The following is a 24,077-nucleotide window of genomic DNA, read 5'->3' as shown; positions in this document are numbered from 1 at the left end:
TCGTATTTTTCAATATCTTTAAACTGCGAAACAGTTGGCAAACCGCAGAAGTGAAAATTTCAGTGTGAGTAAAGATATTACGAAAATCGCTCACGTTCACGTTATAAATTTATCGCGCCTCAGAGCGGCTGCTCGTTTAAATACAGCCAGTTGGTTTTCAACATTAAAATCACGTAGAGTATTCAACAGAGCTGTTCAAACTTGGCTTTGGTATAATATGGCATCTTGAATCAATCTGTTGCGCAATTTGTTCAATGATAAATTTGACAAATCATCGGTGTATGTAATTACAAAACAATCCGCATCGCGAAAATGAAGATGACCGCATAACGAGTGTTCTGATTACCAACACGGATAGGTGATATTAAAAAATACGTCGAAGTTGCATAAGAAAAAAAGAAGCCAATTGTTACCGAATGATAAACAAGTTATTTATTTATTTATTCAATTAAATTACTAATTAACTATACCCTCAACACGATGATTAATCGGGAGTTTGGCGCTCCTTTCTACATCGTCGAGGACAACAAAAGGAATCGACCCCTGCGCGAAGTGGTAAATAGGGATGGAAAATTACGGAGGGGGACGACGCCGGCGTCGAGACGTCTCGTCGACGAAACGAAGAGGAGAAACGACATCGGTTCACCGCTGAGGAAAAAGGAAAGGGACGGCGATCGACCAACGACGCCACCGCGAAACTACCACCATTCCAAAATACCGCGACGACGACGCAGTTGGACGTAGTCGCGACTCCAAACGGCTTGGTTCGTCAGTCGGTAGTCGGTGGTGGCTGCGGCCTGTGGTAGCTCTGGATTCCGGTCTTTGATTTCCGATCCCTTGGATCCCTCGTAAGAAAACATCCCCCATCAGCTCGGGAACCGAGCCTAAGACGCGGCTGTTTCCGGGTTGCGTCATGTAACAGGATCCCTTCCTCCGGGGAATTAGCCCTGATACCATGAAGGGGAAGCCTCCACCCCTAGAGGAGTAATATTCGAGTGTTTGTAGAGATAATCGAGGAGGTGAGTGATTTATATTCCTCATTTTCTCACTCCGCATGCTATTGCGCATTATTCGGAAAATTTTACTACCCATCAGACTCGAGGGTTTAGTTTTAACCCGAGGTGTTGTAAGCGTTGAAATTCAATTTTCTTTCATCGTAAACGTGTTAAAATATCATAATTTTTCCTTGTTCTCTTATTATCAGACATGTATGGATGTATAATGTTATACGTGATGAAAGTACTGCGCATGGACTTCGTTCAGCTGACATCTTAGATATTCCATTTCGTCGTAACTCGTGTAAAAAGTTGCAGGACAGCTGATTGTCAAAAGGGTGCGAAGGGAAGAAATTGTGCTTTAATCATTTTTCAGACAATCTGCCTAATTTCAACGCCTTCTGTAAATCAAAGTACAACTGAAATTATGAACGCGTTAAAACTAACACATAATCTTCGATCGCAAACTCGCCAGCTGTGTTTTCTGCATATATATATATATATATATATATATATATTCTCTGCATATGTTTGTTTCTTATCTGTGAGCCTTTTTTACAGTGTGGTGTTATATATGTATAAACTATATGCAGGACATAGAGTTCGACGTAGTGTTATCAGTCATTAGGTCATAAAACGAATTTAAAAATTTTTTTTTATTTAAATCTGGATTACGAATTAGCTTGATAAAGAGACAAAGAAAGGAAGAAAGATAGTTAGAATTTCAAAGTGTAGTGAATCGCGAGTGATAATCGTGAGGGTGAAAGGTCTGTTAAAGCAAAGGGATCATATTGACATTACTGGTACGATAAATTCTGATTACTAACAACATTTACAATTCTTACACGCATAGATTTTTCATTTCTCTCCGAAGAATATGATACGCGCCTGTTTGTATTATCGATTTATATGATTAAAGTGCGAATAACAATTTTCTTTGTTCTACGGGTGAATTGCTAATTAACCCAGCTATGTATAATATGTGCATTCATTATTAATACTGATTTCTGCCTACTTTGTGTTTTATGTTATTTTGCCTCGCTATAGATCGTAATATATTTATGATTCTGATCACGGACAAAAGTTTGGATGAATTATTACCTTTCTAACGCCCGGAAAATCTTAATGAATCAATAATAGAAACGCAGCAGCAACAGAATCACAATATGCGTCTGAATATCGATTGATCATTATGAAACCGTGTTAGGAACGACAGCTGTCGATTGTAATATTGTAAACAAACCGTATGACCCCACCAAGTCCGTATAATTTATTAACTAATCTATTATCGTGAGTAAGTATGTGTTAACCTGAATTAGTAATTTCATAACTCTGAAAGTCTCAGTTCTCGCACCCTGAAGCGAAATATTCTGATTAATAGATAATAATAAATGTCACATAGTATATCACGAATAGGTATGTATATTAATTTTAAATTATTAACGGCATTCTAACCGTTCAGCGTTAACTCATGATATGTTTAGTTGTCAGGTTGATTTTTTCTTACAATTGTCACTTGAAACGACAACGAGACGATATAATCAATATTCTGCGGAACAATACCAGCGTTCACGAACGATAACGCGGTCGGTTTAAATTTCCATCATATTGAAGTTAGCTTTGACTGAAGAATATCTTTCAATCAACGAAGTTGGTAACGTTATCGCGACGATTCATGCCGAAGAAAAACCGTTATTTCGCGATTTTGAAATTCAGTAAACCGTAATAAAACAAGACTCGCTCATATTTCAAAATCTTAGTTCCATAAAAATTATTGTAAAATTAAGAAAATAGTGATTTATAACCCAATGTTTTGTTAGGATAACGTTGCTAACTTCAATCTCGTAAATTTCCAACAAATGTTACTCCACTATAATTCCTTTTACGAATGATGATGAAGTTGGCCCACCGTTATCGTAACGATGCATATTTAGAAAAAATCTTTACTTGGAACATTAAGGAATCACATAGGAAATTTAGTAAACCATGAAAAACAAAACGCGATTTATTCCCTGATATTTTGTTACATTAACGTTACTAACTTCAGCCTCATTTTTACGAAGCGTCCGTCGACTCTTCGCAGACTACAGATTATGCGGAATTTCTACATTAGTAGAATTAATTGGTAACCACCCACGCCATAATTCTCGCCCATTCTTGTCTTATGCGTAAAATAATTATTGTACTTATGTATCTACGTATGTACAACATAGCGTAATGAGACTTGCGATGTCCAGCAATTGCAAACATTTTAAGAAAGCCGATCAGATAATCGACTCACGTATCACAGTCGTCGACATTGGACACAATAGTCACTTTCACTCGTAATGTAATCTCTCCCTGCAGGCGTATAGTGAACGATCTAATGAAAAGCGAAGGAATCAAAATTAGCCCGAAGATTCGATCATGTTGAAGTTAGTAACGTTACCGGGTAACGATTCGCGCCGAGGAAAAATCATTATTTTCGAACTGTTTGAAATTCAGTCAACCGTAATATAACAAAACATACTCATGTTTTGCGATCTTAGCTCCTTCAATATATTCGTAAAGATGAGAAAATATTAGTCATTTTTTCCCAATTATTCATTATGATAACGTTACCAATAACTTCAACCTGCGTAAGATTCACTTATCGTTAGGCGTAGAATTACACGAAACGTGTATAGATATAGATTGAAACAAACGCACAATGCCCTACATTTGAATTTCACGTAACACGCGGTCCAAAGATAATGTTAATATTGTACTAATGCAGCTATTCCGAATTCTCGTCAGTATGTATACACGGTACAATGAATTTCATCATGGGGGCTGAATCAATGCCATAAGTAAATTTCATTAACCCCTCGTGTGTTCATAGGGATAGGTATATACATGGGTCTCATTGTTGGTTGGATTAGGTTCGTACACCATCGATGTGTTTTCGGCTTGTTCACACGTCAGACAATATTCGGAGCTAGTGACGAGCAGTCTATTTTTATTCTCCATTTCAATTTTCGTATTCCAGGTTCCGTGTTATTCGATCAAATTTTCGAAACGTACCACGATTCCGCTTTGCGAAAATAGGTGCGCAAGTTTAGTTTATCAGCAACACTGGCACATAGCCATTTGGCGCTTTTGATACTTGTTCATTGTACCCACGTGTCTCTATACGGTGCTACATTTGAACCGCATTGCGGTTTGAGATCAGGGGTCAAGGTGAAATTCGATCACGCCGTTACGAGAATTTTGCTTTAAACAAAAAAAAAAAAAAAAAACAACTACGGACGTCCGTATGTGGTACATAATTATTATTTATGCACGTGTACCGACCAACACATGTGCGATGGTATTTCAGCGGTCTGCAGGAGGGTGCCAATAATTGTCAGACGTCACGTGATTAGTCCAAAGAGGTTACGGTAAACAAATGACGTTCGAAAGTGTCCTTCGCGACCACGAACAGATTGAATCAATCGCATTTTATTATTTTAAATTTAATGCGTTACGAAATGTGAATAATCCTCCTTGAATTCTGGTGCATGAAACTGACATGAAATACGTGACAATTTATACTGCAGTATCGAAGTGCATACCCGGAGGTTTCGTTGAGAGTTAACGATGCGAATGACGTTTCGCCGGCAAACGGATGAAATGTAACTTCGGTTGCCTATTTGCCGGCGAAGCATCGTCCGCATCGTTAACTCTCAAGGAATCCTCCCGGTATTTACTTCAGAACGAGGAAACGAACAGAAAGCTAAAATGTCTGTTTCGAATTTCAGGTGAGATGAGCAGCAGCAGCGGTGGCGGAGGATTCGGCGTCGGCGTCGGAGTTGCGGGAGGTCCGGGTCTCGCCGCCGCTCAGCAGGGTCAGGGCGTCGCGGCGTTGTTGGTCATGCTGGCCGTTCTTTGCTTCATATTTGCCTACTGCTGTTGGGGCGCTCCGTTTTGCAGGTCTTTGTGCAAAAAGCACTGCTGCTGTCGCCTCGAGGATCCGGAACCGGATCCACGGTTTGGTAGCACGGATCAAGCCATGGTCGCCACGCCGACGATCATCCTCCTTCCACACGGTAGAATGCTGGTCGTTGACGGGACTGTTTTTACGCAGTTCCAAGCAGACACCACGGGTAATTTATATTTTATAAGCTTGCGGAGGCAAAAATAGAACGAAGTAAATATTTTTTCCAACGGTCTTTCGAAGGTTTGGATCTCGTTGAGCTCGGGGAGAGCGTTATTCGAGCTCAGCGGAATCCCAGGAGTTTGAACCGGCACCAACTCAGGAGCAGCCAGGGCAGTATAATGGAGATGGATGCCGAAACGCCGAGCAAGGAGAGCCTCGGTTCTTTGGGAGGCTGCTTCGCTCCGCCTACCTACGAGAGTATATACGGAAAGGACGAAGGAGATATGCCACCGTCCTACTCGGACATACTCTTGCATAGGTGGGATGGTGTATACGTGGATAGATTAATTTTTCTCGTATCAACTGCAGGAAGTCGTTTTTTAAACGTATTATGCAATATTTCAGGTTCGGAAACCTCCCCTACGAGTTGGACGTGCAAGAGTTTGCTCAGGACGGGAAAGAAGAAATCGAAATGCAGACGCTGGAAACGCGGCCGCGTGTTATTGAGAACCCAGCGAACGTGCAGGGGAATAATTTTTATTACGGTGGTATTGGCAGTTTTTCCACGCCGAATTTCCCACAGCAAAATGTTACTAGAAATCCAACTTTGACGGATAATCCACTGGACGAGTATTACGCCGACGTTAATTTGGACGCCTATACAATATCCACTGGCATGATCGGGTCTCACGGTTACGACCGCGAGGTCGAAGGTAATTACGTACTTCGTAACGAAGGTAGCAACGAAAGTTTTCGTAACATTGTTCACAACGAAACTGAGATACAAATTAGTGATCGTCAGTTAGACGTTAGCAGCTTAAGTTATGTTAACGAAAACTTGGGCAACAACTCTGCCGGAGTCGCGGAATCATCGAGGAATCGTTACTCTTCGCCGAGTAGCGATGCGAGATACGACCATAGACCGGTTTTTTCGGAACCTGGTTCCTCCGACGAGGGAGAGCCTGCAGGAGACTTTGGTACACTACCTGATATTCGAGAGAGCAGAGTGTGAGCGAAGAAGAAAAAAAAAGATGAACAATCGATATTATTGCATTGAATTTAATATTTATTATGAGATTATATAACCCATATTGATTATCATATTACCGAAAGAGAGCGCAAAAACATCCAAAGTGCCCGTTGCATTTCATCGTACAAGGGCGAGAGTGGACTTGATGAACGCCGAAAGTTTGTTCGGAGGTACAAGGTACCTGATATTTTTCTTTCGTAGACTGAATCGATTGTACTTTTCTCCTTTTATCTTACTTTCCGCACACATCATCGCTGGAAACCGCACATTACGTATGAATTTGAACAGCGTTTGTTGATTGTGTGCAAACTGCAATACTGCAAACATCATAGCTGTTCTGTATACCGAGTTGCATACTCGTTAGGCTGTGTCGTGCTTTGTTTCTGGGTCAGACACATGAATCCATATAATCACATAGGTATGTATGCATGAATGCAGTAGAGTATAAATTGCGAACATATTGTGAACGCAGAGGTGGTCGATAGTACTCGCAGAATAACTTCATTTCCACGAGAGAGTGATGGTAGCTACAACAATATTGTGAAATATACAAAAATATATTTTGGTATTTCATTAAGCGACAGTCCATAACATAATATATAGGTATACGCATTTGAATACACTTAGAAATAATAGGTACACACATAAATTCATCCACATAATGGTATTTGTAGATACTCAGGAGTTGTTCCTGGTTGACCATCATTCAATTAATAGGAAACAGCTTCGTAGAATGAAAACCGTGTGCATTTCGAAATCCGAGAGTTAAAATCTGTACAGTTATTGCTCTTCGTTTTAGCTGATGAGAGAAGAATGATACATGCATGAATGTAATTGTACATTTACAAGTATCCGTATGATCAGTTTTGCGCGATTGATGATGAATGACTCGAGGTCTGAAAAGATTGTCGTATAGGCATTTCTGTTTGGAAAATGTATCATGCTCGTGTTTCACTTGGGTGAAGATGTGGCTGAACTTATTGATCGTATTCTACGAATCAAATAACCTTTCGGTCGAACAGTTGATTAGTCGGGGCTGAATGGTTGATTTTACGTCATTTCAAGTTTCGAAGTCATGAAAGTATGAGAATGGGCAACTCGTGCAATCGAATGGTCTGTTACCAGAAAAGTAAATATACCCGATTCAAGCGTAATCTGAGAAATGTAACGATTTTAATGTTCATCATGATGTTACAATTATTAAGACGAGAATAAAATAATTATGTATATTAAATATTTAATATCTAGCTGTACTATATTATACATACACACAATAAAATCAAACTGCAAACGTTTGTACAAATAGTGATAGTATACCTTGTATAGAATTGGTGTACATTTCTTTTCAATATTGAGTGGTTTTTCTTTTTTGTAAATATATTTTCATCTTTGTAAATACTCGACTTACTGGTTGACGAAGGAAATTCTATTTCATCATTGTACACTGTTCCTGCGGCGTCAAGATTTTGATTAGTATTATTTATTCGAATTTGATACGAGCCTTGGTGTTCTTCATTAACTGTTCACAATTTAGGAGACTCAATCATCGCTGTCCATTTCTTCGGGGGCAGACGAATCTGCTTCGTCGTCCTCTGCATTTTTGTCCCAATCTTTCAACTTCGCTCCCATCATGAAATCATCCCTCAGCACATTCCAAGTTTTTTCCTCATCACCCTTTAACAAACGTGAAAAGAAATATCTTAGAATTCAGTACACAGGCGATTTGGCTGACGTAATTCAGACAAATACATCGACATTTGAAAACAGGTTACCTTTTCCATTTGCATGTCGTTTTGGTTTTCAGTTTTAACTGGACCGTCAACGGAGATGCTCTTAGTACCACCCATAAGAACATCTAAAAATGCCCGTTTGTCAATATTTTTCAAAACCATTTCACGTTTCCTTTCCAGTGGTCCGGCTTCTTCCAAACGTTTCTCGATATCCTTTTGCTGTTGGCGTACAGCGTTGAATAATTGTACTACACCCCTGAAACAGACAGTAAAACTTTGTAGCGCTACTTTCAAGTAGAACATAAAATTGTTCAACCTCTAAAAAACCTACTTTGTCGCTATTTTCTGTAATGTTTTTTCTCGGTCCCTATCAAGGGGCGTAGGTTTTACCCTAATTCCAAGATCTACCTCTCTTCTTTTCCTCATACCATGTTCCGCCTCTTTTTCTCTCTTATCTTGGCTTGTCTTCAATTTTTTTGATGGTTCTTCTGTAACAGTCTCCTCATTTCCATCGACTTCAAAACCAGGGCTAACTATTTTTGATTTCGGTACTACGTCGCACAATTTTTTCGCCTTTGACAAAACTATGCTTGTCTTGCGCTTGGGCTTTTTTGTTCGTAATATCTTCTTCATCGCGTCTGCCCACCCGGGGTTTCCTTTGGATTTGTCATCATCGCTATTAGAATTTGGTGCGGTCGAATCATCCTCTTCTTCCGCAGAGCCTGATTCCACCTCATCACTCCCCGATGCATCTTCTATGTCACCTTCATCCGCACTCTCGACCATATTTTCCTCAGTTTCCCGACCCGAGTCAACGTCCCCATCATCCGACGATTCAGCCCTGTCGTTAGCGAATTGTATTTCAACTAGAATAAACAAAAAATTGCTATTAGGCCAGACGTTCAAAATGATAAAATGTTGTACTTCAACTATTTCATTGAGTTTGATGTATAATTCGAAGCAGTTTGCATTGTGTACATAAAATATTTATAACCTAAAAACATGCTTGTTTTTATTGATACGATTTGAGCGAACGGTTGACGATAAGAACCTTACCTTTTGGTTTTTTAGGCGACCTATTCATTCTTTCAACCGTTTCTAACGCTATCATCGTTTTAATGATGTAGACCTAATTCTCAAATTTAATCGTACGATACTCACGCGCGCACCGACGCCTGTTTTAACCTCAGTCTGTTTTAACCACGTGAAGTTGACAATCGCTATCGACCATTTTCGATATGTGCTCAAAATGTGTATTTCGCGTAGTTCGAATGAGATTTATGACGAGTGATGTTACGAAGATGTATCCAGTAAAATGACGTTTGTACACTATGTTTGTTTCACTATTTGTTGATCGGATGTATTTTTCGTTATTTTCAGATTGGGTATATTAAGGCAAGGCATATGTTCTACGTAAATAACAAATAATTTCATCTCAATAATGTTAATAATAAAGTGCGGTGTATTAGGTTATTTTTTAAAAAAATTATTTTCACCTCAATATGCTGCTCAATGCACTATAAATGATATATTATTTCAAATATTTGCAAGAATCTTACAAGGGACAATTAATGCTCGCTGTAAAGTTTTCTTGTGCTCTTCGAGAGGTGAAAGGATTTCTCTACAATGTTTGTACAAATTTTTATACGGTTCTTCAAGTTTTAATTATTATGAATTACTAAATGGAAAAACTGAAGCCAGGTGCCATTTGAAAGTTGCACTGGTTTGGTTCTTAAATCAGCTTCTTCCCCGTGTCCTAATTTCTGACCACCAATGGTTACAGGAATATTAATATTCAATTAATGGAACTCTTCGACTGTCACAAAAGTTGATTAGCACAGTTAATTTCGTTTATATTAATTGACCAGCACAATATTATTCACAATGTTTTATACACGCTAATAAAAAACTAAAAAGGCAAGTAAAATGGCTTGTACATAGGACTGGTCTTTATAATTGAAAAATTAAAATTAGAGTAACAAGTGACGAGAATAAAATAAGAAATGGAACACAAAAACAATCGTATCGATAATTAGTGATGGGAATTTTATCCTCAAACTGTATTTTGTAAATTCCGTAGATTCAAATAGAAAAATTTTATTCTTGTGTTATTGTGTGGAATTAACCTTCCATTGGCCAACATGGACGATATCATCCACCCTGACTTTCACACCAACCAGTGTCTAGAAAATTTTTCATTGTTTAACCATTTCTGCTAATTAACAAAATGAAAATTTCGTAATGCAAACTATTAGAATATCAATTAGGCTTCAGAAACTCATGACCTGAATCTTCTGTAAATTTTTGAAAAGCCCTAAGTGGGGGAAAAAAGAGCCCAGGATAAAATCGTTCATGTTAACCGGCAACGTCAGTAAAAAATCACATGGCCGGTGGAGCGTTATTAAATAATACTCTAGTCGAAATTGTAAATTTAAAGTTGCAATTTTTTTATATACTGAATCCAAAATTTCAACCAGATTCTACATTCACTTCGGCCACCATTTCGAATTTATGGTTCACATTAAAAATTGCAATATCAGTTGTTTATGTTATGTCGTGTTTTTTTTTCTTTTCGCAAAATCATTTACGCAGAGCACGATTGTGCAGATTTTAAATGAAAAATTCTAGTTCGGTATTACAGCCGTTAGGGTCGTCGCGAGCGGTTCTGAAACCGCGGTAAACAAAAGACAGCCACGCTCGATTCAAATCGACCAACGAAAATTCTTCCGTGCGAAGATCAGAACAGTTGACAAGCGGCGGTCGTGAGGTACGGATCTGTTCGTCGGAGCGTCGTAATTTCTCTTCGGGCGGTTATATTCGTACCCAAATACGTATTCACGTACTTATAAACGTATATCGAAGTCGATCTGTATGCCTGAAATGTTTGTGAGTGATTAATTCGACGCACTTTAACGGTTAATAGAAGTGCGTGAGACTCGTACGTGTGGTTTAAGTAGTTTCTACGAATTGTGCAGTGCATGGTGGTTCTCGTGTTCGTATATCTTATTCGAAACTTTTTTTTTTACCTATTTACGATGTATATCGATTCATTTTACGTATCGCGAGTGAAAACAATTGATGTAATATCTTCGTAAATAATTTACATCTACACGTACGGCAATAATTCTAGAAACTGAAATTCGGGAGATGGTTTTGATACAGTTTTTTTTTTTCTTCTTTCTTTTGTTTCTAGAATTCCGATCCCTGTAAGTTGAATTAATGTTACTTTCTTGTGCTAAAGAAATCTGTTGCGTGCATTATTCGTGGATATAGATTTTCACACGTAGGCGAGATTAGCGCAAGTTTATTGAAGTATTTTTTTTTTTTTTTTTGTGATATTTGTGAACGCGAAAAAATATTTTGATCATTATTCGCGAGTGTGACTTTTCGTATTGAATAACTTGAATATTTGAAATCTTCATTCCCGCTGTTGAATAATTCATTGTGAAAAAAAATCAAGTTCAACGACAGGGACTTTGGAATAAGAGCAGATCTACGTACGTGGATGGATTCAGAAAAAACAGATCTTTCGCAGAGTCGTTGGTGAGTTTCATGACTTAATTTTTAAATGAACACATGCTGTAATAATGAGAAAAAAAGAAACGACAAAATACAACGATTATGTGTGAAAATTTGGGGGTTTTAATGATGTTATAAACAATGATTAAAAGCACAGAACGGCAAAAAAAACCCTGCTCATTTATTGACTTCGATTCCTGTGGTTTACATGGTTTTTGTTTGACTAGCAGCCACCGGTGATCGTAAATATAAATTGTTTCCACGAATGAATCGCTTAAATGTTAGCTTTGTGAATTAAAAAGATAAAAGTTTGTATCTTAATATCCTAAGCACATAGTTGAATAAACCACACGATACTAATTGCTGTGGACAAACGTTATAAGATATTCAAATCGCCGATTATGAAAGGAGTCTTAATTTCTACTCGACAATCGTTTCTTAGCTTAACTTAATTGGTAAAACATACCGCGATTTGTTAGGATACCAACTAACACGAATATTTTATGCTCCTCTTAAAATGGATTCAACATCGAATCTGTTTCTAGAATCAATATTGTTTTTCAGTACATTCTTCGTCTCTTCCTTCTGGTGACCTGCTAAAAAATTAATTTTTCTTAAAAATTCAATTACACACCTAGTCAAAATTCACGAACACCTAATTTATTAATCGGTGAATATAATTTTACCCAAATTATCCGGCTATCTTCAACTTGTTGTACGTACCACAGGCGTTGCCTCCTCCTCGCTGCTTGACGGTCCATGACGTTGTGTTGTTCTCCTGGTTTGCTTTTCATTTGATAGTGACTTATCGTGTAATCTTCTGTTGCTCCTCCTATCACGTGTCTGAAAATGAATATGATATTTCTCCCATAAGATTGGTTCCCACTTTGCATGTAAATTTTGCATCATCTGATTTGGACTGTCGATTACAGCAGTTAAGGTTTAATGATTTGGAAGATGAAATCTGATAGATGATGATGACGATGATGATAAACTAATGCGTTGTCGTTACCCATGAGTGGTGACTGGTTGGCCGCTGGTTCTCTGTTATTTCCGATAGAATTCCTGTATTGCTTGAAGCATTTCTGTTTCTATGTTCATTCTCAAATTGTGACCAGTCTTTTGAGACTTTCGGTGTTCTGTTCAAGTTCTTAGCAGTGGTTTGTGGTAACGTTGGTTCAGAGAGCGTTGTTTTGTTCTGTGTTGAAGATAAAATCATTCGTAAAGTGTTTCTATATTATCGAAAAGCTAACGATATGCCGATTGAACTTACAGGTGAGATCAATAGCTTTTTCGAAATATTAGAATTTGCCGATGACAAGGTTGTGTCAGGCATACCTGGACTGTAGACTAATTTCTGATCTCTTAGGAAAACTCTTTCACCTTGATAACAAAAGAAATATATTGAAATTAAAACAAGTTGAGAGTCAATTTTAACGTTTACACAGATTATTCTGGATAATTTTCCGAGTTTGGTTTAAAAATTTTCTAACAAAAACATACCGTTCCAATAATCTAGGCGTGGTAGTATACGACGGCCCCGAGAACTCATTCGCAAGCTAAAATTCTCCGAATCACTTTCAGGCAGTTCATCGTTCCCACGACCGCTGTCTGCAATAAAATTAGACGAAAATAAGTCTGTACGCTTACAATGTATGAAGGGTGTAAAAAATTTGCTCATTTTAAAGTCGGAACATCAGTACGTTGATATAGATAGCTTCCAATTATTGTATTTCAATCTCTAGTATACAAAAGTGAGGTAACGATTACGGCATATTTACCCACTTTACGACGCTTGCGTAAGGATGCTATTCTCTCCGATCTAGAGGGTGTTCCATTGTTATTTGCACTAGCGTTATGCTGATCCAGGTTTATTTTAGTTAACCGAACAGTGCAAGAGTCACCGATTTGTTGGGGTGTCACATTTGGATCGCTCGTATCGAGTGACTTTTCAGGACCTTTGGGTAATCCATTACCGGATTGAACGTGATCATTGCGTTCATTGTTCACGAGTTCGAAATTTTCAATAGGCGTTTCTTTATGATGATCGTGTTTGCTCGAGTCGTGTGTTCTATCTATATTAACTGCAGTAGTCTTTTGACAAGGCCCAATATAAGAATCAATAATCGAAATATCGGAATCAACCTCACCAGATATACCTTTACTTTTATTGACTATTTTTTCATTCGGTACAGCCGAACGTTTTGGTCCTAAGACTCTTCTAAAAGCTTTGTTACCTGGATATGAATTATTAACCAAACCAGTTCTTTCATTATTTTGACCCGCCAAATCCGTATCAGAATCCGTAGTGTCAAAGATTAATTTCTCATTGTAACGACTTTTTTTACTTGATTTCCCTGGACTTTCAATTCTAGACATTGTCGGTGTCCCCAGACATGGCGCTGCCCGATTATCTTTGCGTTTCTGGTGATTACCATCATGTTTCGGAGTCGGTGCCTTGGTCAGAGTAGAATCGCTTAGGTTGTTACGCGAGACGCTTTTTTGTGTAATTGAAGAAATTTGGCTTTTCAGTGATTCCGGTGATTTGCAATTGGTACTTTTATTATTTCTCAACCTGGCCGATTCCTGGCACATAAATGTGTTGTTTTTTGGTGGTAACTCTGGTTCAGATTCGCTGGAGCTAGCCAAAGACAAGGAACTGCAACGGGATATCGCCGCCGCTGTTTGTTTTGTATTTTGAAAATTGGAATTGCTTCTATCTCTCGAGACGTTTACCTTTTCTACGTTGCTTTCATTTACAGAAATACCTTTATCGGATTTAGTTTGGTTATTGTCTGTGCATGACATTGTAAACAACTCGTTGATGCAATTGATAGCTTCGATAACTTTTTGAATATATTCAATGGAACAATTTTTATTCATGAGATTATCGACTATGACATCAATTTTCCATTTTGGAATCATGTTGGCAGATTTTTGTAAGACAGGTTCCTCTTTGGACAATATATTTGTACTTGTCGGTTGATTATTACTTTTCAAAAGATCGACCAGAGTTTGGCTTGTTTGGTCCACGCAATTTTTACCACTGGTTTGCAATGCCTCTGTCACTTTAGCTCGAACACTAGAACTCTCAATTGCGGCTGACCGAACGAATCCGATATCCACATCTATTTCACTTATTCCAGATTCTGGAGCAGTTTCTATCCGTGGTCTGTTCGTTGTTTTTTTTGTGGCAAGCTCGTTAGATGGGACGGTTGATGATGAAGCTTTAAGTATTGTTTCAGTCTTTGTTGAATTTAAGACTGGTAAATCTGTGATATCGCTTAGTAGATCATCGTCACTATCAGCTATCGGTCTTGGCCATCTAAATCGTTGGCTGCAGCCTGACGCGACATAGCTCTGCCATATTTGTCGGACATTCTCCCAGTCCGTGGGAAAACCGTTGAAAAATTTACCACGAATGTACTCCGGGAGTTCTGTTGGAGGGAAAGAAAGGAAATTTTTTTTAACTTGTGGGTCAATCGCAACGTACAGTACGCAATAACGAATACATATATTAATTTGATTAAAATTATTACTAATTAATGACACGTTAAAGATTCCGTCGAAGTTGCTCACCCTCCTTTAAATCGTGTATGTTTCCCAACAGATGATACTTGTGATGCATTACAGAGAGCACTGTCGTTGCATTCAGTCTCTTTTTCACAGCTTTGCTCCGCACGTGTTCTCTGCTGCGTTTAAAATCATATTGTATCAGTCACCCTATTCAAATGGTTTAGAATCATTTAATATCACTTAAGGAAGTTCAACTTGTGTCTCGAGTATCGACGAGTCTTAAAAAAAAATAATCTCGCAATTAATCTGTCTGAATAACGCAGGCTGTCTAAAGAATCGATAAAAAAAAAAAAAAAAAAAAAAAAAACAAATATTCTCATACCTTTCCATTTTTCCTTTGATGCATATTTGCCCGTGATCGTTCAATCTGACGATCCAATTCGTGAACACTCTACCATTTCGTTTGGAAGTTTCGTTACTTCTAGTTCCCTCTTTCGGAGATCCACCATTTACCGTCGCGTTATGTTCGGTAGAAGGCGTGTCGCGTCGAATAGAGTTGTCAGAGTTACGGGGACCGCACGAAGCTTTACCGTCGTAGTTGGGTACCGGCGATGTACCCGTAGCGCGATTGAGAGCCTCGTTCGAATTGTGATGGTATTTATTCTGCTTTGCGACTTCCAAAGATTGTTTTTTACGAACATCAACAGCCAGGGATGGCGGTGGCATCATGGCTCTGTCATTATTCATCTTTTGACTATCCAGACTCTGTTCAATTACCGACGAGGTACCGGGTTCGACCGGTCCTTGTGTGTTTAGATTCTTTGACGGAACTTTTCTGAAGTTAATACTCGAAGTTATGACGCTTCCCGTTCTCGACGAGTTGTGCGAAGGACTGCAGTAGCTAACGTCGGACAAAGCGCTGTCTCCTTGAATGCTCGATATTACTGACATCGACGATTGAGGAGACGATAACAGTCGCAGCGAGCTGTTGAGTCCTTTGATTTGGTTAAGTTTTAAACGACGCTGTAACTTTTTCAGCCGCTCGTCATCCTGCAAAGCCTTGAACGACTTTTCCTGAAAATTTCACACAATCAGCCGTTGAGGTTTAGATTTTACACGATTGTCATGAAGTTAAACGCAGATGCCGGTGGGTCTGAATTTTAGGTTAGAATCTTACCCGCGTCCAAAGCTCAATCTATTTGCCCATTGAATCAGAATTGAATTCGTATTTACTCACATTTGCAATTAAATCTATCGTAACTGCGCCGGTTATCGACTTAATGACTTCGAAATCGACGAGGTTTGAACTCGTGAATTTATTTAATGGTTACACGGGTTTACTTCAATTAGTGAATAACGACTTTTACCTGCTCTGCCATTTCCAATCACCATTCGTACAATTTGTATCGAAGCTTTTCTCCCTTATTTATGTACACTTGAAGTAGCTCCTTCTCAACCCTTAGCACCACGAATCTCGATCATCGTATCGTCAGCCGATGTAAATACAAATATACAAACATGTACCAACTGTGTAAACTATTCGTACAACTACGATCTTTATTTGGAAAAATTTTAATGCGGGGGGAAAAAGCTGGGCTGCGCCGTAATTCAGGCAATATGACATACGCTTCCCCCCTTTTACGACAGAATGATCGATAAAAGATTTAAAACGCGAACTGTACAATAATTAACAAAAGATTTACAGTGCGACATTGATGGGAAATTTAACAATCAACGTGCTATCTTATTACTTTTCATCACCGTTAGTCGTGTAAGAAAAGTATTGGTTTTTGTTGGAAAATGACTTCTTGCGATTTACACGAATCTCTACGAATTCGAAGAACACGTTTTTTTCTAGAAAAATGTTGGTCCGTCGATCCGTCCGACTGATTCTAGCGATGATCTCGGAAACGGTTCGATGAAAGATTTTTAAAATTACAGAATTTCACGATCAAATAACGGTCATTAAAAATTGTCATGTGCCGTTTAATTTCAACTATCAGTTATACCGGAAATAAATGAATTTTTCAATGTCTTACCGACAAACGTATACTTTTTCCTCCTCATTACTTTTTTTTTTTTTTTTTTTGTAAATAAACGATTGCGTTTTTTCCCATTTAAAATATTTATAAATCTTAATGTCTTTCAAAACTTTTTCATTTTACTGCCAATTCCGATTCGTCTCAGAGATATTTCACTCGACCGTTTTCGAGATCATTGCGTAAATTTGTCGCTACAGACCGACAGATTCTCATCCGTTTTTCCGGCTTGTCTTTTTTTTTCTTTTTTTCTTCCTTCCATTTCGTTTTTATACTGCCTGCTACTCACTGGGTCGTTGTCAATTAATTATAATAATGCGTAAAGTGTTATAATAGAGTTTTATTTATTCATAAGGTCGAACGCAGTGTTACGATAAATCTAATAATACAGTTTTATTTATTTATTATTTATTTATTTATTTATTTATTTATTTCTTAAATATGTACGTGAAGGCGAAATAAGATTATATATCTCAAGTTCTGATCGTCCTGAATTATCGGCTTGCTTATATATTAGTAACACAGTATATCATCCTGTAATGTATATAATATAATATAGTAGGTATACGTATACAGATTTCTACCAGAGTATTTAATTTTATTTTTCTTTCCTTTTGTTTTTTTTTTTTTTTTTTTTTTTTTTTATTCTCTTAGTACGAGCTGAACAATTTCAATTTCACCAAAAGTTTTACAATATATATATGTATATTATAAAGAATTATTACTGCTTTTATTATTATTATTATCATTATTATTATTATTATTATTATTATTATTATTATTATTATTATTATTATTATCATTGTTATTATTATTTATTTATTTATTAACGTTATTTTTTTTCTTTTTAAAAGGGTAGCCAAGTTCATTATGACATCACTTACGGGTTTTTTTTTTTTTTTTTTTTTTAATTTTTATTATTTCTTTTTTTTTAAAGGGTATATCTATTATATAATTATACAATGTAAATAAACACCAAACAAATATTTATACGTAGGAAGACATTTAGTTTAATAGCGTGATAAAAGTAATGTGAACAGTTCAACAGGGGTGAGTGAAGGGTGGTAAGAGAGCGCAATTGAATATAAAGGGTTTGGCTAGTGTAATTCTTTCACTGCATTTTGCTTGTTTTTTTTTTTTTTTTGCCTTTCTTCTTCTTCACTATACTCACACGAAGTGAAATTGTATGTGCAGAGTCGTGGGTCGTTGATATTATGCGATCGAGTAGACTCGGGCAGAGAGAGCATCAGTTAATAGTTGAATTGTAACGAAATTATGAAAGTATGTTCAAAGAAAGTTGAAATTTGAAAGATATAATTATTCGTACGCGTGAACCTCGAAACTATATTTAAAACACACAATTATATGTAATACTTGCTATAGATTTTTCATATTATGTATACACATTGTATAGACGATTATATTATACATATAATTATGCATACAATATGTATATGTACATATTTATTTATAGTAATATAATATGCATAATAGTAACATTATATTTGATCCAAACAATGTCGAGTTAATTAACTTGATACTTATTTATTTATCTTTTCATTTATTCAATTTTTTTTTTCTTTCTTATAATCCCTCTTTACAATCACAAGAGTAACTAGTTAGTTATATATATATAATATATTATAATATATTATATATATATATATATATAACAAACATCGTGTTCATTCGCATTTGTATTTAAATATTATATTTTGAAAAATAGAAGTTACGATTTCGAGAGTTTCAATCAAGTTTTTTTTTTTCTCTTTTCTTTTCTTTTCTTTTTTTTTTTTTATCTTTTAATCTAAACAATTTAAATATTATATGTAAAAACATTAAGTTTCATACGCATGTATATGTATTAGGAATTTGAGAATGTGTCTATAAGGAGTTATACGTTATCCGTCCTCCGTACAGGCTCTAATAGAATGTTATTTTATTTTGTTTATTTATTTTTTTTTTTTTTTGTCGTTTTCTCCGCTTCCTTTTTCTCCCAATTATTATACTGTTTTTCTTTACTTTTTTTTTTTGCCTGTCGTCACTATTAGGTTCAATAAATATCATACGCATATCGTACTCGTTCATATAACAGACCGATAGTAAATTTTTTTTTTTTTTTTTTTTTTTATGGTATTATTATATGTATAACAAGGTTAGCGTGGGAATTGAGCTCGTATTTTTTAACAGAGTGAGTCGAAAACTTGGATTAAAGGAATAGATCATGTACGCAGGGGTCGTATATTTATTTACGTATGTATTTACATACGAGGTTTAATTAAACGAAAATTTTAATTTTTTTTTTTTTTTTTCAATTAAAAACGAGTTCCCTACGCATACGGGCATTTATGTAGATTATTACATACGTGAATCGTGTGTAGAAAGAATCGGGTACATATATATATACATATATATATATATATGTATATAAAGATTTTTTCAAGACGTCGGCTTAAAGCACGATAATTATATCGTATCGTGCATAGAGTATATTGTTATGAAGTAGGTGCCTACAATGAAAGTTGTAAGAGGTGGTATTACATGTATTGTAAGATCACGTACACGCAGTAACAGCATTTGCCAAACAAGAAGACTTGGAAGACTTGAGACTTTTGAGATGTGTGTTATATAAGAATAGAGATTTTGAATGAGAATATAATATACGGTTCTTTTTTTTTTTGTTTTTTTTTTGTTCTTTTTGTTTTTTTTTTTGCGGTGCACGTTTTTGACAATACGGGTGTATTTATTTTATCTTAATCAATGAAAACCGATTATAAGTCGTTATATACGGTGTAATTAACCCTTTCAGTCACACATTATTGTGCTGAGTCAACTTTAATAACCAGATAGTATATTTGTATGGTTTTTGGGATCGCTGATCGCGAATCTGAAATTAGATTTAAAAAATTGAAGATGGTGGATTCAATATGGCGGAAGAGAATTTAAAATTCAATCATATCCGGTCAAAAAATTCTATGCTCGGGTTTTCGGGGTCGCTGATTAAATTCAAATCCATGCTGAATTTTCAAAATCTAACTTGAGATCGGCGATCAGTGACCCCAAAAACCCCCGGACAGAGTTTTATCTCCGGATCCGATCGAGTTTGAAATTTTTGTCCGCCATATTGGATCGGCCGCGTTGAATTTTTTAAATACCATTTCGGATTCTTAATCAGTGATCCCAAAAACTCACAATTTTTGTAAAGCATTTATACGTGTGGATGGGTAACTTACCCCGGAAATGAATCATTCCTTCAATTTTCACGATTTTTTTTCAATCAATTCGTTTCCAACAACAATAATTTACATTAAATCGCAATTATTAATCTCGAGTATTGAAAACCTGTTGGTATACCATCGGAAATAGCAAATAAAAAACCGAAAAAAAAAAGTGGTGAGAATACTTGTCACTATGACTCAAAGGGTTAGCCGGTGTTTTATACAATTACGTAATTAATACCTTCAACGCGGGTAGAGATTTTTTTTTCCATTTTTTTTTTTAAATTTTTTCATATTTTTATTTAATTTTTTTTTTTTTTTTTGTTTTTCGCAGCTAATCGTAAAGTTGTAACGTGACGATATAATCTACGTTAATTCGAAAATACGTCACCGGTGTCACCGGTTTTGGCAAACGGGGTAAAATTCGGGGTGCGTTTGTTCGGTGTGTCATTGTGAGTATTATTTATACATCTATTCGTGGATCATTGGATCATTGCCGCACTCACGAAGGGATGGATGTATTGTATTGCCACTGAACCGATTGACTCTTAATTAATTACATACGTAATGTCCTTTTAATCCTATTGTATTATACGTATACACATACGTATATACACACACACTCATATATATATATATATATGTGTAGGTATATATTCATATCTGCATAAACATTGTACACAATTATATATTAACGGTACGTGATATGTTCAAGGTAAACACAAGCTATGTTTGGTGGTAGAATACTTGATTTTTTTTTTTTTTGTTTTTGTTTTGTTTTTGTTTTTTTTTTTCACAGGGGAGTTTGGGGCAAGTTATGGGCGATATTATTAAAACGAGATTATTATTTAAGTAATATTTATAGTGCGATATATCATAGAATTAGGATACTTTCAAATGATTCTTATTTTATTCACAATTCGTACGCCAAATTTTGAGTGTAACGCGAAAGAATGTACGTTGAACTTTGTTAATGGTGAAACGGTTAATTTGCGAGTTTTTTTTTTTTTTTTCAACTCCATTACCAAGTTCCGCAAGCTTCTTTATAAAGGGGTGGAAATTTAAAGGAGGGGGTCTAAAATCATACCTATTTTTATGAGTCTTTTTTTTTCTTTTTTTTTTTTTTTTAAAGAAAGCGGAAAGCACTTGGGGCAATTTGAGTTTGAGGCCTTTATTATTTGTAGTTTGAGGAAAATTTAAAAATTTTTTCACCGAAATTAATAAGAAAATGATTGCATAGCGCAATGTGAGTGAACGAGCACGTTTTCAATCCGGTGGCGCAGATTCCTCGGTCAATTTTTATCCGATCAACTTGAAATTTTCACACCATCTTTAAGAACATGTCGATCGATTCGAGCTCGTGGCTAGATTTTCGAATTTTAATCCCAGAATATTTTTTATACAAATTTGTTTTCGACAATCTTTCGGTCGAAAAATGGAATTTTTTTTTATTCGTTATCGTATATATTTGATGAAAAAAAATTTGTCCTACATTCGGGCCACGAGATCGAACCCGAAAAGGTGTTTTTGACACAAGAAAATTTTTCCATCTCCTACAAGTTGGACGGTGATGTCAGGAGATGAGCCAACGCAAACGCCCTCGAGTTATTTTGTTATTAATTTGGGTGAAAAAATTCAAAAATTTTCTTGAAACCCTGAATAATAAAGCCCTTAAACTCAAACCTCCCACCACCTCCCTTAAGGCGAGAAAAATTTAGGTCGCTATTGATTACCCCGTTTCGCATCCGCGAATTTGACGTTTTTTTTTTTTTTTTTTTCACGAATTCAAATTTTTCTCAAGTAGATGTCGACAAAGATGATCGATGACGATGATGTAGATTTATTTTATGGGGCTGTGACGATTGATCCTTGGAACGCATCGTCCGTAAATTTAATGAACATGTTGCCACACTTGTTCCATTCTCCCCCATTTACACTTATAACAATGTTTCAATATTGTTTTATTAATTCTATTATTGATTTTCTCGCGCGGTTTAGGAAAAATCAGTCACGATACAGACTGATTTAATTATACATGATAATATACGAGATCAGGAATTAATACATACCTCTGACGTATAATGCACAATGCATTTTATGTTACGTTATGTAATGTTTGTGAAAAGACTATACACTATATATGCATACAGTATAATGTAGTAGATATAATATCATTTTCTTTGTATATCGTATAGTATATATATATACATGTTTAATATATATATATATATATATATAACTTTGTTCCTTCGAATTCTCATAGGTATAGTAGAATTATACAAGTTCCGAGATGAATAATTCAATAGGAAGAAAAACGTATTAATTTATACTTTCTATCACTGCTCCTTCTACCTATACTGGATGTATACTACATTATAATAGTGAAATTCATAATAATATAATATACGGTGAATAGATTCAACTGTTTTTGTTGGGGGGTTTTTTTTTTTTTCTTTTTTTTTGCTTCGTCATTCTCGTTATATTAAATAATTACTGCTGTCTGCACCGGATAATAATAATAAATATTAAATATATCATTTTCTTCACTAATACGCTTATTTTATTACCTATTAATTGCTAATAAACTTCTACCACGCGAACTACATACCTACCATAAGTGTATACGTATAATATTAATAACAACAACAAGAACAATAATAATAATGATAATGGTAATGGTAATAATGATGATGATAATAATAATAATAATAATAATAATAATAATAATAATAATAATAATAATAATAATAATAATAATAATAACAACAACAACAAAAACAATAATAAAAACAACACGATACAAGTGCGCGTAAAGAAAACGGTCATCTATACATACAATAATTCATTTTTAACGAATCAATCAAACAATTTGTAACATCAACGATGGTCAATAGAGAAGATCGCAACATATATATATATATATATATAGAGAAGAAAAATAAAAATGAAAGAAACGGAAGAATCAAAAAAAAAAAAAAAAAAAAAGCAAGAAAGAAAAATGGGGGGTGACGAACTCGTACAGTAATATCTTTGTATACGTATACCCATACCAATGACGGTTCAATACGCAATTCTGGAAGGCAATGGTATATATAGGTATATATAGGTATATATATATATATATATATATATATATATAATAACCCGTATGGTATAATAACTATACTGATGAGGTAAATGCATACGTATAGTAGGCATGTGTACATACAATAATCTAAATCGGAGGCGTCTCTCCGTTTTGGTGTTGCTAATGTAACGATCAATAATATAATAGTGGCAAATAATTGTAATAGTAACAACAACAACAACAACAATAGTAATAATAATAATAATAATAATAATAATAATAAGAACAACGATAATGGTAATGAGAATATAACCCAATGCACGAGACTCGCGTAAATGCGTGTTATTGTTATACGTATTATGCACTATAGTAGACTTGTATATATTATGTATAATAAGTGTTGTTGTACATGTAGGTATAGGTATTTTACAATTGGAATTAAATTGGCAATCGACGATCGACGGTTCGTACTATACGAACCTGTTGGCAGACACAACGCAAAGACTGCACTTCGTTGCGTCTATAGAGTTGTATTTTATGTGTGTGTGTATATACACACACACACACACACACGCACACGCATACGTGTATATATATATAGGTGTAGGTATTTGGATACAGAATCGAATAAGAGGATGATTAAATGTGCTGAACGAACTCGGGATTTAGGAAAGAGAAGCCCATGAATTCTGTTTGATCCAAGTTCATCATGAACAATTTGTCGGTCGGCGTGAGGTCCGTTTTTTCCGATGTAAATTGCTTGTCGAAGTTGCTCACGTCCTTCCTGTGTTTCTGATAAAGCAGACGAAACGAGTGATGAGTTTATGCGAACAACGACACGCGTGCAGCGTGTGTGTTAGCAATTGG

General features: G+C 35.8%; 4 protein-coding genes and 1 long non-coding RNA gene across 14 annotated transcripts in view; 1 reads left to right on the top strand and 4 right to left on the bottom strand.

Annotated features, from left to right (window-relative positions):
- Window positions 1-17: 17 nt before the first annotated feature.
- LOC138190905 (uncharacterized) lies at window positions 18-2,239 on the bottom strand. Its single transcript, XR_011176987.1, has 2 exons — window positions 2,097-2,239; window positions 18-1,396 (listed from the first exon to the last, which is right to left on the bottom strand). It is a non-coding gene; the product is annotated as an uncharacterized lncRNA (long non-coding RNA).
- LOC124217225 (uncharacterized) lies at window positions 143-7,416 on the top strand. The gene is made up of 4 exons (XM_069135595.1): window positions 143-1,019; window positions 4,754-5,098; window positions 5,173-5,410; window positions 5,497-7,416. The coding sequence occupies exons 2-4, from the start codon at window positions 4,759-4,761 to the stop codon at window positions 6,101-6,103; spliced, it is 1,185 nt and encodes a 394-aa protein (XP_068991696.1). The 5' UTR covers window positions 143-1,019; window positions 4,754-4,758; the 3' UTR covers window positions 6,104-7,416.
- On the bottom strand, window positions 6,034-9,069 carry LOC124216059 (RRP15-like protein). The gene is made up of 4 exons (XM_046620131.2): window positions 8,908-9,069; window positions 8,183-8,717; window positions 7,894-8,107; window positions 6,034-7,795 (listed from the first exon to the last, which is right to left on the bottom strand). Exons 1-4 carry the CDS (start codon window positions 8,960-8,962, stop codon window positions 7,661-7,663), a joined length of 939 nt encoding a protein of 312 aa, XP_046476087.1. The 5' UTR covers window positions 8,963-9,069; the 3' UTR covers window positions 6,034-7,660.
- A 2,446-nt stretch (window positions 9,070-11,515) lies between these two features.
- On the bottom strand, window positions 11,516-16,485 carry LOC124216810 (serine-rich adhesin for platelets-like). Of its 5 annotated transcripts, none has more exons than XM_046621795.2 (9): window positions 16,254-16,481; window positions 15,269-15,960; window positions 14,950-15,062; window positions 13,152-14,807; window positions 12,874-12,981; window positions 12,644-12,753; window positions 12,383-12,568; window positions 12,057-12,213; window positions 11,516-11,966 (listed from the first exon to the last, which is right to left on the bottom strand). In XM_046621795.2, exons 1-8 carry the CDS (start codon window positions 16,263-16,265, stop codon window positions 12,076-12,078), a joined length of 3,015 nt encoding a protein of 1,004 aa, XP_046477751.1. In that variant the 5' UTR covers window positions 16,266-16,481; the 3' UTR covers window positions 11,516-11,966; window positions 12,057-12,075. The 5 variants fall into 5 exon arrangements, with proteins under 5 accessions (XP_046477751.1, XP_046477749.1, XP_046477750.1 ...); XM_046621793.2 differs by having other exon boundaries at window positions 12,094-12,213; window positions 16,254-16,480; XM_046621794.2 differs by having other exon boundaries at window positions 11,516-11,963; window positions 12,094-12,213; window positions 16,254-16,480.
- Window positions 16,486-18,044: 1,559 nt separating this feature from the next.
- Window positions 18,045-24,077, bottom strand: part of Pkc53E (Protein C kinase 53E) — a 49,838-nt gene continuing 43,805 nt past the window's right edge. For all 6 annotated transcript variants that reach the window (XM_046621804.2, XM_046621810.2, XM_046621805.2 and 3 more), the window contains one exon: window positions 18,045-24,002. In XM_046621804.2, coding sequence (XP_046477760.1) covers window positions 23,850-24,002 — 153 coding nt within the window. In that variant the 3' untranslated portion in view covers window positions 18,045-23,849. The remainder of the gene's footprint in view (window positions 24,003-24,077) is intronic.

This window comes from Neodiprion pinetum, chromosome 4 (assembly GCF_021155775.2).
Source record: "Neodiprion pinetum isolate iyNeoPine1 chromosome 4, iyNeoPine1.2, whole genome shotgun sequence".
Lineage (NCBI taxonomy): Eukaryota > Metazoa > Arthropoda > Insecta > Hymenoptera > Diprionidae > Neodiprion > Neodiprion pinetum.
This window is presented reverse-complemented; position numbering and strand designations above follow the sequence as displayed.